Source organism: Onychomys torridus, chromosome 19, assembly GCF_903995425.1.
Source record: "Onychomys torridus chromosome 19, mOncTor1.1, whole genome shotgun sequence".
Classification (NCBI taxonomy): Eukaryota; Metazoa; Chordata; class Mammalia; order Rodentia; family Cricetidae; genus Onychomys; species Onychomys torridus.
The window spans coordinates 10,787,499-10,802,941 of NC_050461.1; the positions used below are offsets into that span (position 1 = coordinate 10,787,499).

Here is a 15,443-nt window from a genome sequence, read left to right on the forward strand (position 1 = left end):
ATGTGCACATACACACTGGTAATAAATGAGATTAAAAGTTTCATACACACTGGTAATAAATGAGATTAAAAGTTTAAATACATGTAACTTTTTTATTTTGGTTTTTTGAGACAGGATTTCTCTGTGTAGTACTGGCTGTCCTGGAACTCGCTCTGTAGACCAGGCTGGCCTCAAACTCAGAAATCTGCCTGCCTCTGCCTCCTGAGTGCTGGGATTAAAGGCGTGCACTACCATCTCCCAGGCCATGTATTTGATTTTTTTTTTTTTTTTTTTTTTTTGAGCTGAGGACCGAACCCAGGGCCTTGCGCTTGCTAGGCAAGCGCTCTACCACTGAGCTAAATCCCCAACCCCATGTATTTGATTTTAAAGACAGGCTCTGGATACGTTTCTCAGTTAGGTCCTTTTGTGATCCTTCTCACTCAGCCTCCTGAGTCTGGGACTAGAGGTGTACACTACCACACCTAGCTAATAATTAGGATTTAAAATTTTCCTCATCTGCTTCCCTTTATCCAATTAGAAGCTGGGTCTCATCTCCTCTACCGCACGTCCAAGGGGCTGCTGACGTGTAGTACGCTTCGGCCGCAGATGTCGTTGCCACAGTCTACGCTTTATTTGTTCACTTGTGTAGGTTTTGGTGCTGGTGAGTAAACCAGGTCTTCACACATGCTAGGCTATATCATCCTCTGAACTATACCTCCTCATTTGATTTTTATTTTGAGACAGGGTCTAACTAAGTCACCTGGCTGACCTCGAACTTGGGATCCCCCACCCACCCACCCTTTGGTTTTTCGAGACAGGGTTTCTATGTAGCTTTGTGTCTTTCCTGGATCTCACGCTCTGTAGAACAGGCTGGCCTCGAACTCACAGAGATCCACCTGCCTCTGCCTCCTGAGTGCTGGGATTAAAGGCGTGCACCACCACAACCCGGCTTGCCCCATTCTTTGAGTACTGAAATGGCAGCCCTTCAGGCCCGTTACAAAGCATCATTTACTTTTGAAGCAATATTTCAGTATTTCTCAAACTTTCCCACAGAAGTGCCTCGAACAGCAGAGACAAATTTAAAAGGTGGGCAGGAAAATACACTTAAGGAATATAGCTCTGTGGTGGTCAGTAAAAGGTTTTCTGTTCCCACCCCCCATCCCATAATAGGTTTCTCCACCAATGCAGTAAGCCAGATCAAGCCAAACTGATAGAGTACAACAACAGGTTTATTTGAGCAAAGCATTTCCTGGGCAGGTTCTCCAGTCCCAGAGATTGAGGCTGGAGAAGCCGTGCCCCAAAATGAAAGCAGTGAGATTTCTTTTATAGGTTGCAGGCAAGGGGTGATGATGTGTTCACCACAAGCTGGGTTTGTGCCCAAGTGTGGTCAAAAGCTGAGCACTTTAGGCAGGAACTTGGGTGGCCCGCAACTTCAGGGGAGGATCTGCAGTATCCTCCAAGAATTTGGAACTAGACTTTTTGGCACCTTTCCTTTGTTCAGAGACTCTCTGAGTGCTCCAGGTTTGGAGAGAGAGACAATAATGAGGCTTTTGGGTCTGGAGACATGGCTCAGAGGTTAAGAGCACTGACTGCTCTTCCAGAGGTCCTGAGTTCAGTTCCCAGCAACCACATGGTGGCTCACAACCATCTGTAATGGGATCTGGCACCCTCCTCTGTGTACATAATAAATAAATACATCTTAAAAAAAGAATTGGGGGAGCAGGACAGTGGTGGCACACACCTGTAATACCAGCACTCGGAAGGCAGAGACAGGTGGATCTCTGTGAGTTCGAGGCCAGCCTGGTCTACAAAGTGAGTTCCAGGACAGGCTCCAAAGCTACAGAGAAACCCTGTCTCGAAAAACCAAAAAAAAAAAAGGGGCGGGGGGGGGGGGGGAGGCTTTCCTGATCATGCAGGGGCGAGCTGGAGGTTCCAACCAAATAGTCAGTTTCAATTGTTCAATTGTCAGCTTAACCTAATCAAGAATCTCCTAGATAGAGGGATTGGTTGCCCAGTGGACATGTCCATGGAGGATTGTCTTGATTATTTGATTGATGTGGGAAGACCCATCCTTGGGCAGTACCATTCAGTGCGGGCTGAACACACATGTATGCGTCCGTTCCTTATGAAGGGAGAGGCAAAAGCACCTTGGCCTGAGGACTGCCTTTTTGACTTCAGACTCCATTTTACCTGCAGGGTGAAATAAAGTTCAGGTTCCCAAGCCCTAGGGGAGCTGAGAACTTTCCAATGCTAAGCAACCTCCTCCCTCAACCATAGAAATAGCCGTTACGCACCTTTAGTTCTCTAAGACGTTATGGCTGTTCCCAGCACCAGAAATAACAAATGAATCTGATTGGTTGGACTGAAAGGCTTGCATTCTGTGTCAGTTGACAATGATGGAACACACAAGGAAAGTCCCTGATCTTTGATTCCTGATTGGTGAAAATTGTAACTGTAACTTGGCAACAAATGTTACAAGTTTCGGGCTTATAAACCCTGCTTCTGCCTGTGCTTGGGGCTGCCAGGAGAAACCAGGCTCCCGAGTCCTTGTCCTGCAGCCCTTACTGATCAGTGAGTGACCCGATTATGTGGTGATTATTAAAATCTTTGGAACCCATAAATGTTTTTTCTCCCCTTCCTCGTAGTGTACAATGGGCCTCCATCTCCTTCCTGAGTCACATGGGCCAGTTTATGAAATGCTAAAAAGCAAACTCAGGATTTTGTGCATACCAGCCACTCTACCAGAACTATCTCCCCAGCCTCTGTAAGCAGCCTGAAGTTTTTCTCTTCACATATCAGAGAATACTTATATAGCCCATTCTACATAGCCAAAGGTGACCTCCCCACTCTTCCTTAAATACGGTTTCTCTGTGTAGCCCTGGCTGTTCTGGAACCCACTCTGTAGACCAGGCTGGCCTCAAACTCATGGAGATCTGCCTGTCTATGTCTCCAAAGTGCTGGGATTAAAGGTGTGCCCCACCACCAGCTGGCTCATAGATAACCTTGAACATCTGATCCTTTTGCCTCCTCCAGAGATTATAGGCGAGTACCACCACACCCTGTTTATGTATTGCGGGGGATGAACCCAGGGCTCCCTGCATGTTATGCAAGCACTCTGCTAACTGAGCCACATCCCTTAACTGGAATCAGAGAAATTTTGACTCTGGTATCTTTAAACAGTTATGCAAAATTTATGATCTCCTCCACCTTTTTTTTTCTTCTTCTTTTCTTTTCTTTCTTTCTTTTGAACTGTATCTCACTATGCAGCCTTGGCTGGTCTGGAATTCACTATGTAAACCAGTCTGGTCTCAAATGAACAGAGATCCATCCACCTTCTCTTTTGCCCCAAATGCTGGTATTAAAGGCTGATGCCACTATACCCAGCTATTTTTATTTTAATGTGTGTTGGACTGACCTATACAGGCAAAACACCTATACACATGGAAGCAATAAAACGAAAATAAATTGAATTTACCTTCACGACTATTATTACTCTCTTGCAAGCTGGAATACTTAGCATGATCTCAGTATTTAGTTGTACCTGGCTGCTGGCAAATGGCTCTTTGCTATTGTGATCTAATGGAGTAGGATCCCAATTCAGTTACTGAGACCAGAGCATCAGTAACTGGGACCTTGGTAGAAATGTTCACTTGCTACTTGGAGAAGCCTTCCAGCTCATTGTCATGCAGCTGAAATTTGAAGATGTCTTACTTACTTAGTATTCGCCCCGCCCCGCCCCATTGGGGGTTGGACCAAGCGTTTCCCAAGGTGCCAGGCGAATGCTCTGCTACTGAGTTACATTCTCCGTCTTTTTTTTTTTTTTTTTGAGCTGAGGATCGAACCCAGGGCCTTGCATTTGCTAGGCAAGCGCTCTACCACTGAGCTAAATCCCCAACCCCAATTCCCAGTCTTGCACTCGGTTTTCTCATCTAAGTAAGGTACACGTTTAAAACAAACAAAAACGTATTGTCCCTGAATATAAAACTCTGATGTAAATGCAAAATGTTCATTTCTGAAACAAGACTTTAACCCCAAAGGTTCCTTTTACTAGAATTCTTCTATGAAGTACATTTTTCATAATAGACTTTTAAGAGCAAGAAGGAGCAGATGGTTAAACCACTTGTCGCCCCCGTGCGGCAGGTTTATTAATATCGCGCCCAATATCGTATTTAAAAATACAAAAATCTTATTCTGTATTCTTCTAATTACTTTTACCAGTTAAAATTCAGATTAACAGCCCCCCTCACAGATATTTCTCCCCAAATAACTTTAACTATGCCTTCAAAAGACCTGGTGTACTTGACACGTAACTCTTACATAGGAAAGTTTCTTTACGTTTTGTTCTTGGCCACTAAAAAAATGAATTTTCAACTCTTGAAAATAAGCAGCAGTGCTGTGCTGGCCTTGGGAGGCAGTGGCAGGCGGATCTCTGAGTCCAAGACCGGGAAACAAAACTACACATAAACACTGTCCAAAGAAAAACAAAGATATAGAAAAATAACTGTAGATGTCCCCCAAAATAGATAAAACCAGGAAACCAGAGAGGGGAGGGTGGTGGCAATTGGAAATGTAGCAATACACACATAGAAAGCACAACCTCAAAAACCAGCAGGAGCCGGTAAGTTTGGACGATACTATCATGATGAGAGAACCAGCAAGTATCTAACTTTAAACCGAGAATAAAAAGAAACCACTCAGACTGCATTCTCCCCCTCTCACTCTCCCGAGGGAGAGAAGAACGATCATCAATGGCAAGTAGCAGTTGCAAGATGCAACACTAAGTGCCGGCTTCACGCTCAGGGGAGAATGCTACGTCTCTTCCTCGTGGTTTCGGGTGCTCTACACAGTCAGAGAAACTTCTCTAGTAACAAACTATAGAAATGATCCCTGAAAGTATAGTCTTAAAGTTCCAGCTGGCGACCGCTGCCAAGTCACATCTGACAGCCCATTTTTCATTGATGGTGACATTACATTCTTCTCGCTCTCCTCTCCCTCCTCGCAGTATTCTCTCCTAAACAATAGCACACAGATGCATTTTCAAAGTGGTGTTTGTATGTTATTTTGAAACAAATCATTTTAAATATTATGAATTGTAAACTAACTCAGCTTTACGTTCTTAATTAACATATTACGGATAACAGCCAATCACATTAGTGTCGTCCGGCGCTCAAACAAAACCGCTTCCGGTCCAGTTTAAAGATAAAGGTGTGGTGTGCAGTTTGTCAGGTTGCGTTTTGTTTGAGATTGTTGTTGCTCCAATGTTCCTGCTGTCCGTGTTCCACCCTGCCTCAGTCTCCCCAGTAACATTTGGTACCATCAGAGCTGGATTTATCAAGCAGACACCTGATTCTATGTAGCCAGCCTGGCCCTGGATTTGCATTAATACTCCTACTCCAACCTCCTTTCCTGCTGGGATGACAGGTGAAGGCAGCCATTCCAATTGGCTCGAATTGGTTCTCTTGTCTTAAATGAGGCACGCAGTGTATGTGAGGTTTTGTTTCTAAGATTCAGAATTTTAGGTAGCTGAAAAGTCAGGGCTGCCTGAACTCTGTGAGCCACGTTCTCCAAAGGAGGTTAAAAAAAAAAAATCTAAAATTCCCCAAGCTGGAAAGCTCCAAGTGTGTTGTTGAGTCTTCACGTGGTTCTCCCGCGGAAGCCTGGCGTCGCCATCTTTCTTTCTGGCGAGGCGTGTGTGCGTCTTGAGCCGCAGTAGCCGGATGCGGGACGTGGCTGCCCGTAGCCAAGATGGCGGGCACGGGGGCGTGGCCAGCGATGGAGTCTCCGAGTGTGCGGGCTATGGCGGCTGCGATGGATCCCAGTTGGGAGGGCGAGGAGGAGGAGGAGGAGGAGGAAGAGGAGATAGAGGAGGTTGTAAGCGTGGGTCGAAGGCCTGCAGCGTTGGCGGTCATAGCTGTGCCAGCCCCGGGTGGGGAAGGGAGTCCGGGATGCGGACGGCGGGAGGGAGGCCGGGAGACAGCCCCTGGCTTTCAGACCCTGGGGCACGCGGAGCGGGGCAGGGCTAACCCGGCTTCTGGTCTACCCGCTCCAGAAGGACTGGAGGTGGGCTGGGCGCTTCTGCGGGTAAGCTGCGCCCACCAGAAGCCAGATCCAGTTTCCACTAAGGTGGCCCCGTTGAATCGGGATTTGGGGCATTATTTCTGGCTGTGTACCGTATTGACCTTTCTTTCTTCCACCAGGAGCAGTTTGTTCTGGTAGAATTGTCAGGAATTATTGATTCAGACTTTCTCTCCAAATGTGAAAATAAATGCAAGATTTTGGTGAGTCATAGGATTTGGGGAATGTTGTAGATTTTCTTTCTTTTGAGTTTAGAGAATGTTGTAGGTTTTCCCTCCCTTCCTTCCTTCCTTCCTCCCCCCTCCCCCTTTCTCTTTCTCCCCCTTTTTTCCCCTCCGTTTTTTGAGACAGGGTTTCTCTATGTGTAACCCAGGCTGCCCTAGAAGTTGCTTTGTAGACCAGGCTTGCCTCTAACTCAGAAATCCGCTTGCCTCCACCTCCTGAGTGCTGGGTTTAAAGGCGTGTGCTACCACCACCCAGCGTTTTTCTTAAAGTTAAAACAGTAATGGAAGTGTTACACTTGTCCACAAAGATAATTATGCTCACTCCACCTTACAAAGCTTTAAGGATCATTCCAGAAGAACAGGGTATGGGGCTGGAGAGATGGCTCAGTGGTTAAAAGCATCACCTGTTTTTCCAGAGGTCCTGAGTTCAAGTGGTGGCTCACAACCATCCATAATGAGATCTGGTGCCCTCTTCTGGCCTGCAGGCAAACACGGAGGCAGAACACTATATACATGATTAAATAAATCATCAAAAATAAAGCAAAAGAACACGGGAGTAAAGAAAATACCTGATTCATTGCCTGAATGTGTGGTTGGAGAGAAAGTAAAGAGCAAAAGATAGCGTCTTGTATGGAACTTTTGGGGCAGTTTTAGGACAAAAGCCTTATCCAGTGCTGTGCCTAAGCGGAGCCTGTCTTCTTTCTAGTAAGCCCAGACTCACTCAGCTGGTACCATAGTCCAGTACTAGCCTGGACCCAGACTCTGGTCTAAGTGTGGTCATGTGTGCAGCGTTGCCTAGCACCCACATTACCCGCTGCACTTAAGGATCTGCACATCACTACAGGCATGCCTTTGGTGTATCTCCTTTGCTCACACCTGTGCCTCACTCATCAGACTACAAGAAACAGCATCAAAGCAGGCTGTCCTGGTGTGCCCTGTGATGCCAGCACTGGAGAGCCAAAGGCATGCAGATCAGGAGATCATTGTCATCCTTAATGGCAAAGTAAATTCTAGGTCAGCTGAGCCACTGGAAGCCCTGTCTTTAAAAAACCTAAGAAGCTAGGCAGTGGTGGTACACGCCTTTAGTGCCAGCCCTAGGGAGGCAGAGGCAGGCAGATTGCTGTGAGTTCGAGGACAGCCTGGTCTACAGAGTGAGTTCCAGGACAGCCAGGACTACACAGAAAAACCCTGTCTCAAAAAACAAATAAAATAAAATAAAATAAACCTTCAAAAAAAGGGAAGAAAACCAGATTTGGCACATGCCTTAGTCTCAGCCCTTGAGAGCCAGAGGCAGGTAGACCTGTCTTAAAAAAAAAACAAAACAAAACAAAAAAAAAAAAACAAAAAACAAAAAAAAAAAAAAAAAAAACCCAAACAAACAAGAAAAAAAGAAAGAAAAATAGAAGGTGGTAATAATTGTGTGCACAATAGGTTTCATTCAGGTAATTTTATCCATGCACATAATATATTTGATCATATTTACCCTTCTCCCCTCTGCCTGCCTTTCCCCCAGTAATTCTCGACAAGGGCTGCTGTAATCGAGGATGGCCTCAGCTAAGGCTGTTCTTGAACTCATGATTCTCAACTACTTCTACCTTTGAGTGCTGGGATTACAGGTGTGTGCCACCATATCTGGCATTGCTTTTTCCTCTTCCTTTTTTTCTTTGACTTGTATTTATTTTATTTATTTTTGTGTGTGACTGTATGCATGCCATGGTATTTCTGTGGAGGTCAGAGGACAACTTGAAGGGGTCAGTTCTGTATGCGCTGTGTGGCTTCCGGGGATTGAACTCAGGCCCTCAGGTTTGACAGCAAGTGATCCTGATGGCCCTTGAGGGTCTTTTTGTGTGTGTTTGTATTTGTCGAGACAGGGCTTCTCAGTGAAACAGTCCTGGTTGTCCGGAACTCACTCTGTAGCCCAGTCTAGCCTCACAGAGCTCCGCCCGCCTCTGCCTCCCGAGTGCTGGGGCGGTGTCTAATGATGGTGTTGTATGCCCTTTAATCTGTTGTAGGGAATTGACACTGAGAGGCCCATCCTGCAAGTAGACAGCTATGTGTTTACTGGAGAATATGAAGGTAGGAGAATGCCAGACGCACAAGCTCCTTTTCAGATGGCTTTCAGAGCATCTCTGCTGTCTTTCCTAATTTGCCTTCACCTTTCCCTGCAGATACTCTTGGGACCTGTGTTATATTTGAAGAAGGTGTTGAACGTAGTAAGTCATTGCTATGCTAGAATAACTTCCTACAGATCGTTTCAAATATACTATGTGTTTTGCTTTTTGTTTTTTATTTTGTTTTATTGTTGCTTAATATCACGTCAGCTGTAGCTCAAGCTGGCTCTGAACTCAGAATCCTCATGCCTCCTTAGTGCTAGGATAATAGCCACTGTACACCGCTATGCCTAGCTTCAGATAGACAATATATAGTAAATATAGGGGCTGGAGACATGTACTGTTTTTGCAGAGGACGGGAATTCAGTTCCCATGTTGGGTGGTTCACAAGTACCTGTAACACCAGCTCTGGGGACTGGCCTTAGCACATTCCACATATAGACAGGGACACATACACAGAAAAAAATTCTTTTTTTTTTTTTTTTCCAATTTTTACTGTGAACATTTTATTTCGACAAAATTTACCAATTCTTAAATTCACAAACTTTGACTTACTTAAAAAGCAAAAGACAAACATCATATTCCAGTATTTCTTTTTTTTTAATCTGGAGCTGAGGACCGAACCCAGGGCCTTGCAAGCACTCTACCACTGAACTAAATCCCCAACCCCATATTCCAGTATTTCAGGTGTGAATAAACTGATAAACAGTAGCTGCATTTTTATATGCCATAAAGGCAAACTGACATTCATAGTTACAAGCATACCTGGAGAACACGTGAACAAACTCTATTTAAAACTACACAGTCTCTTGTTAACAGATGCCTGTGTTTAATGTATTGGCACTACTGGGAGATACAACTTCAAGATTGTCAAATTATACAAATCATTTCTTCTAGTCTTGATTTGGAAATTGAAAAGTAAGAGGAATGGAGTTAAGTAGTTTGGAATGTTACGCTTACTTACAAAGTGCATTATGACAAGGCCTGCCAGGAGTTCCCTCTTTTTTGTTTTTAAAGTTTGAATTTATTAATTTTGTGTTTGTGTGTACACACACATGTGAGTACGGGAATGCATATGCCAGGCACACATGTGGAGGTTACAGGACAACTCTCAGGAGTTAGCTTTCTCCTTCCACCGTGGGTTCTAGGGTCAAACTCAGTTCTCCGGGCTTGTAAGACAATCACTTTATCTGCCTAGCTGTCAGGCCAGCGCAGGAATGTTTAAATGTTTTTTAAAATGTCAGAGTTTTAAACCTGTAGTGTAAAAAGAAAGTTAAATGATGTATTTACTTGGTATCTAAAAATCTAGAAAATTATAGATTTAATCAATTAATTTTTTTTTAAAAATGCATTATGTGTAAAAAATATTAAAATTGAATATCTCAGGCTGGGCATACCTTAATCTAGCTCTTGAAAGGCAGAGGCTTGGGGATGTCTGTGAATTTGAGGCCAGCCTGGTTTACATAGTGGATTCAGGTCAGCCAGCATTATGGTGAGACAGACTATGTCTCAAAAAACTCATAATAAGGATAAATAATACCTCAGGCTGCTGAGATGGCCCAGTGGGTAAAGGTGCCTGCTGCCAAGCCTGACAACATGAGGTCAGGCCTGGGACCCACATGGGGAGGAGAAGACTGACGCTTGCAAGATGTCCTCTGACCTCCCCACATGTGCCCTCCTGTGCACGTACAAACACATAAGACATGTAATTAAAAAACACAAAACACTAGGTCTCAGGCACCCACTGTCCGATTGCATCAAATCCTCCCATCTGTCATTTGACTTGGACTGTAAAGTGGTACTGCATCTGGTGGCCCAGGCTTGTGACCCCAGCTATTTAGGAGGCCAAGGCCTGACTGAGTTAGCTACACAGTGAGATTCTGCCTCAGAATCAGAGTTAAAGCTTAATGGTGGCGTGCTTGTGCAGCTTGTGGGAAATCTGTGTTCGGTCCCTACACCCCAGAAAAATCCCCCAACATGTGAGCGAAGCCCCTCTGTGCTCAGTTCCTATCTCACGCCCTTTCCTCTGTCTCCAGGGGAAAAAAAAATTACTGTTTTGGATTTGGTGTTTCTCTTTCCTATACTTAGTCTCCCCACTCCCCCCAGGGTTTCTTTGTGTAGCTTTGTGCCTTTCCTGGAACTCGCTTTGGAGACCAGGCTGGCCTCGAACTCACAAGAGATCTGCCTGCCTCTGCCTCCCGAGTGCTGGGATTAAAGGCTTGGGCCACCACGGCCTGGCTTCCTGTACTTAGTTTTATATTACACACACACACACACACACACACACACACACACGTGTGTGTGTGTGTGTGTGTGTGTATATATATATATATATATATTTTTTTTTTTTTTTTTTCAAACTTGAGGCTGGGCTTTAGCTTTGTGGTAGATTCTTGCCCAGCCACATGAATTCAGTCCCTAATACTGCAAAACAAAACAGAAACCAAAGAGGTTTTATAAATTGTAACATACCATACAAGATATTCTGTATTTTCTTATTTAGCTATATTTTGAAGTTTATATCTGATGATATATAGTGCAAGTTTATTTTTCTGTTGTGTAGTGCTCTATTTGGAGACTAGTGTATTCTGTAGTTTGTTCTTACTGTGAGTATAAGCCGATACTCAGTTCAACTGTATAAAATCCACCAATAGTTAAATGTTACTATTTTTCCCTTTTTCTCTGTGTAGCCCCGACTGTCTTAGAACTCACTCTGTAGACTAGACTGGTCTCAGACTCAGATTTGCCCTCTCTGTCTCCAGAGTGCTGGGATTCAAGGTGTGTTTCAACACCACCTGGCTTGTTTGGGCTTTTTGAGGCAGGGTTTCTTTGTACACAGAGAATTCTGTTTTGTAGATCAGGCTGACCTTGAACTCAGGGAACTTCCTGCCTGTGCCTCCTGAGAGCTGAGATTAAGGCTACTATCTGTCATCCTCTATGTGTTAGGTACTGTTCTAATTAATTTATATAATATGTATATATATTCATTTAGTCAGTTAATCCTTACCACAATTCAGTGAGCAAAATGCTTTCTGTGTGTTTGGAAGCAGCCTCGGTACAGGGTGGCCTGGAGTCCTCTGGGTGTCCCAGGCTGCACTTAAATCCTGCTGTTGTCTTAGCCTGCAGGTGCCAGGGTAGCAATCATTTTCATGTTCATTCACAGTTGGAGCAAACACGGGCCAGTGACACTCTCAGATTCACACAGGCAGGGCCAGGGTTTGAGTTTAGCTTGGCTGCAGAGCTCACAATTCATTTTCTCTTGGTGGTTGAGCTGTAGCTTCGCATATGCCGAGGAGCTATGCGTATCCTCTCCTGGGCTGACTTCAGACTGTGAGCCTCGTGTCTCAGCCTTCTGAGTGCTTCGCTGTACAACCATGACTGCCTTAATGCTCTTCACTGTGCCCAACACCTCACTCTAAAAGTGCCGCCATCCATTCTTCATGTCTGTGTGTGGACAAGTAAAACGTCTCCAGACTTCGGACCTAGAACTCGATTGATGAGCTAAGAAAAGAGAGAGATTTAATAAGAGGCTGGGGTTGTGGCTTTCCTTTAGAACATTTGCTTAGCATGTGTAAGGCCTTAGCCACAATTATCCAACCTCCCCCCCCCCAAAAAAAAAAAAATAAACGTAAAAAGAGGTGGAGGAGAATAAAAATAGAATGTATGCTGTCTTCAGCTAAATGAGCAGCTGGAACCACGTGAAATACTACGTTTGAATATTAACAATAGCTGGACTTCATACGGTTCAAATAGATAGATGTCATGTTCTCTCCTGACGTGTGGCCAGAGCTCGCTCTCGATTGGCAGAGCAGTGTGGAAGTTTCTGGTGTTTCCCATCTTCGGTCCAGGGTCTCATTCTCTCACCTGTGTGGGCCCACAGTCTTTTAAAGGTTGCAGTTCAGGACAGCAATATCACAGCAGTTTTTTTGACAGGCCTTTCTTTCCAGTTGGGACATCCCCACTCAAGCGTCTAGCTTTAAGTAGGGCATTTGGTTCTGGTCCTTCATTGAGTGATGGAATTGTAGACGTTGTCCTGCAGGCCAGCCCCTGACCCCTGTTTCCCATGTCAGGGCTTGAGTCTGCCCTGCCTGCTACTCTAAGCTCTTTGTTTTCATGTTCCTGTCCTTCCAGCTCTTGGTGTCTGGGTCCTTTGGTGCCTTCAAGTGGCAATGTTATCTGTCATTTCTCTGCGTGGGGGGCAGGAATAGTGAATTGCCGTGTGAACTTCCTGTGCTGTTTCCATAGGAAGTAGTTGAGACTGACTCCCTCAACACGAGTCCTTGATTTGGTGGCATGAAGCCTGTAATAAGGTCATTTTATGTCCTAGTGGACCCGGAAGGGACGGACAGAACCGTGCTGAAGTACAAGTGCCACACAATGAAGAAGCTCAGCATGACGAGGACTCTCCTGACAGAGAAGAAGGAAGGAGAAGAAAACATTGGTCTGTTGACTCCATCCTTTGAAGATGGGTCTCTGGGCTGGGAGCGTAGCTAAGAGGTCAAGAGCACTCGCCTAGCATTTGTGAGGCCCTTGGATCAATGCCTGGTACTACCCGGATGTGGTGGCTCCTGCTTGTAGTCCCAGTGCATGGGGGGGGGGGGGAGGCAGATGAAGATCAGGAGTTCAAGGCCAGATTAGCTACTTAGCAAGCAGAAGTAAGATCTGAGCTCCACACTGTCTAGGAAGCAAAAAATGTCCTGAGTCTCATACACCCTCCCCCGCCCCAAAAGAAAGCAGGTAATCTTAGGGTAGGCTTTGTCATCATGGACATTCCATTTTTATTTATAGCTAAATTACATTGTGTATTATATATGTACCAAGGTTTTTTTTTTGTTTTGTTTTGTTTTTGTTTTTGTTTTTTTTTTTTTCAAGACAGGGTTTCTCTGTGTAGCTTTTTGCCTGTCCTGGAACTCACTCTGTAGCCCAGGCTGGCCTCGAACTCACAGAGATCCACCTGGCTCTGCCTCCCGGGTGCTGGGGTTAAAGGCGTGCGCCACCACTGCCCTGCCCACTTTTTTTTTTTTTTAAAGACAGTCTGTCTTACATCTTACAGCCCAGGCCGGGTGAATTTCTGACCCTCCTACCGCTGCCTCCCTAGCACTGGGATTACAGTACTCACTGCCTCTCCCTTTCCGAGGTGTGGGGTGATGGCTCAGTAGGCAGAGCTCAGTCCTCAGTGCCCTTGCAGTGGCCTGTGCCTTTAACCCCAGCGCAGGGAGGTGGACACAGGAAGACAGGCTTGCTGCTCAGTCAGTCTAGCTGAATCAATGAGTTCCAGGTTCAGTGAGAGACCCTGCCTCACAAAATCAGCTGCAGAATGATTAAGGAAGATGTCGCTTGTCTATTTTTGGCCTTTCAACACACATGCACATGTATGTATGCACACGTATACCACATACAAAGAAATTAAAGTTTAAAACTTTGGAAGTTAATATTGGCAGCAGGGGGTTGTTTGAATATGGACGTCAGAGAACGAGTCTGGGGGTGAGTTCGTCCATCCACTGTGCGGTCTGGGGATCAAACTTATGTCAAGCTTCCATGGCCTGGGCTTTTCCCCACTGAGCTGTCTTGGAAGCCCCACAAATATTAAATAAATAGGTAGGTAGGTAGGTAGGTAGGTAGGTAGGTAGGTAGATAGATAGGTAAATAAATAAATAGGCCAGGCATAGTGGCCCTTGCCTTTAATCCCAGCACTCAGAAGACAGAGGCAGACAGATCTTTGTGAGTTCGGGGCCAGCCTGGTCTCCACAACTGGGGCTACATAGCAAGACCTTGTCGCAGAAAATGAAGGTAACATAAAATGATTTGATTTGATTTGATTTTTTGGTTTTTCAAGACGGTTTCTCTAGCTTTGGTGCCTGTCCTGGATCTCGCTCTGTAGACCAGGCTGACCTCGAACTCGGAGATCTACCCGCCTCTGCCTCCTGAGTGCTGGGATTACAGGCATGTGCCACCACTGCCTGGCCCATACAATGATTTTAAAGGTGCTAGGCCTGAAGTGAAGATATTTCGGAATGAACTTGAGGCATGCAAAGATATATCCTCCCTATATTTGTTGATCCTGTTGATGGATCTTTAGCATGGTTCCATATCTTGGCTCTTGTGAATACTGCAGCCGTAAACATAGATGTGCAAGTATCTCTGCTGGACCGACCTCACATCCTTCCATGTGTGTCTAGGAGTGGTACAGCTAGACCATATAGTCGTCCTCTTTTTTTTTTTTTTTTGGAGCTGAGGATCGAACCCAGGGCCTTGCACTTCCTAGGCAAGCGTTCTACCACTGAGCTAAATACCCAACCCCCCCAACCCCCCCCCCGTTTTTGTTTTGTTTTTTAATAAGGCGTCGTCGTACTGATTTCTGTAGTGTTGTGCAAATTTACGTCCCCTCCAGCCCCGTGTAATAGCTCTTCATCTGTGCCGCCACACTTGTTGGGTAAGAAGAAAGTGTACTTACTGAAATGTCTGCTTCCTTCTTGTTTGTCCCGCTTGCCTCCCGCCCAGTAGATGGCGTCGAGTGGCTGCAGATGAAGGATAATGATTTCTCCTACAGACCCAACATGATCTGCAGCTTTCTCCACGAAAATGAAGACGAGGCTGTGGTGCCGGCCCCTGATAAGCCTGTGGAGGTGGAAGACCAAGAGACTCAGCTGCAAGGCGCCGCTGAGCAGACACACGCAGAGCAGGAGGAGGTGCAGCGTTTGGAAGCAGGGGACCCTGGGCCTCCTGGAGATGCCCCTGCTGAGATGGAAAGTTCTGTTTTCGTGGGAATTCAAGATGGAGATGTTTCTCAAAACAGCCTGTCATGAACTTTAAAAAATTATCTGTAGCTTGCAGTTGGCCTGCCATTTTGTTGTTACTGTTGGCTTTACACATATTTCCAGTTTTGTATTTAGTACACTAGAAATTTTTTACTAGAATCACGCAGGAACAGACAGAAATTCATTTTTTTAAAAATGTTACTTAAGGGGCTGGAGAGAGAACTCCATAGTTGAGGGCAATGGCTGCTCTTCCAGAGGACTTGAATTCAATTCCTGGTGCGTACATGGCAGTTCAC

At 45.3% G+C, this 15,443-nt stretch overlaps 1 protein-coding gene and 1 non-coding gene across 6 annotated transcripts; one reads left to right on the plus strand and one right to left on the minus strand.

Annotated features, from left to right (window-relative positions):
* Positions 1-4,668: 4,668 nt before the first annotated feature.
* Positions 4,669-4,882, minus strand: LOC118570735. Its single transcript, XR_004943229.1, has one exon. It is a non-coding gene; the product is annotated as a small nucleolar RNA U3 (small nucleolar RNA).
* Positions 4,883-5,693: 811 nt separating this feature from the next.
* Positions 5,694-15,222, plus strand: Gtf3c6 (general transcription factor IIIC subunit 6). Of its 5 annotated transcripts, none has more exons than XM_036169251.1 (6): positions 5,695-5,850; positions 6,177-6,257; positions 8,291-8,354; positions 8,447-8,491; positions 12,717-12,830; positions 14,891-15,222. In XM_036169251.1, the coding sequence occupies exons 1-6, from the start codon at positions 5,725-5,727 to the stop codon at positions 15,193-15,195; spliced, it is 735 nt and encodes a 244-aa protein (XP_036025144.1). In that variant the 5' UTR covers positions 5,695-5,724; the 3' UTR covers positions 15,196-15,222. The 5 variants fall into 5 exon arrangements, with proteins under 5 accessions (XP_036025149.1, XP_036025144.1, XP_036025147.1 ...); XM_036169254.1 differs by having other exon boundaries at positions 5,695-5,847; XM_036169253.1 differs by having other exon boundaries at positions 5,696-5,850; positions 14,894-15,222.
* Positions 15,223-15,443: the final 221 nt, after the last annotated feature.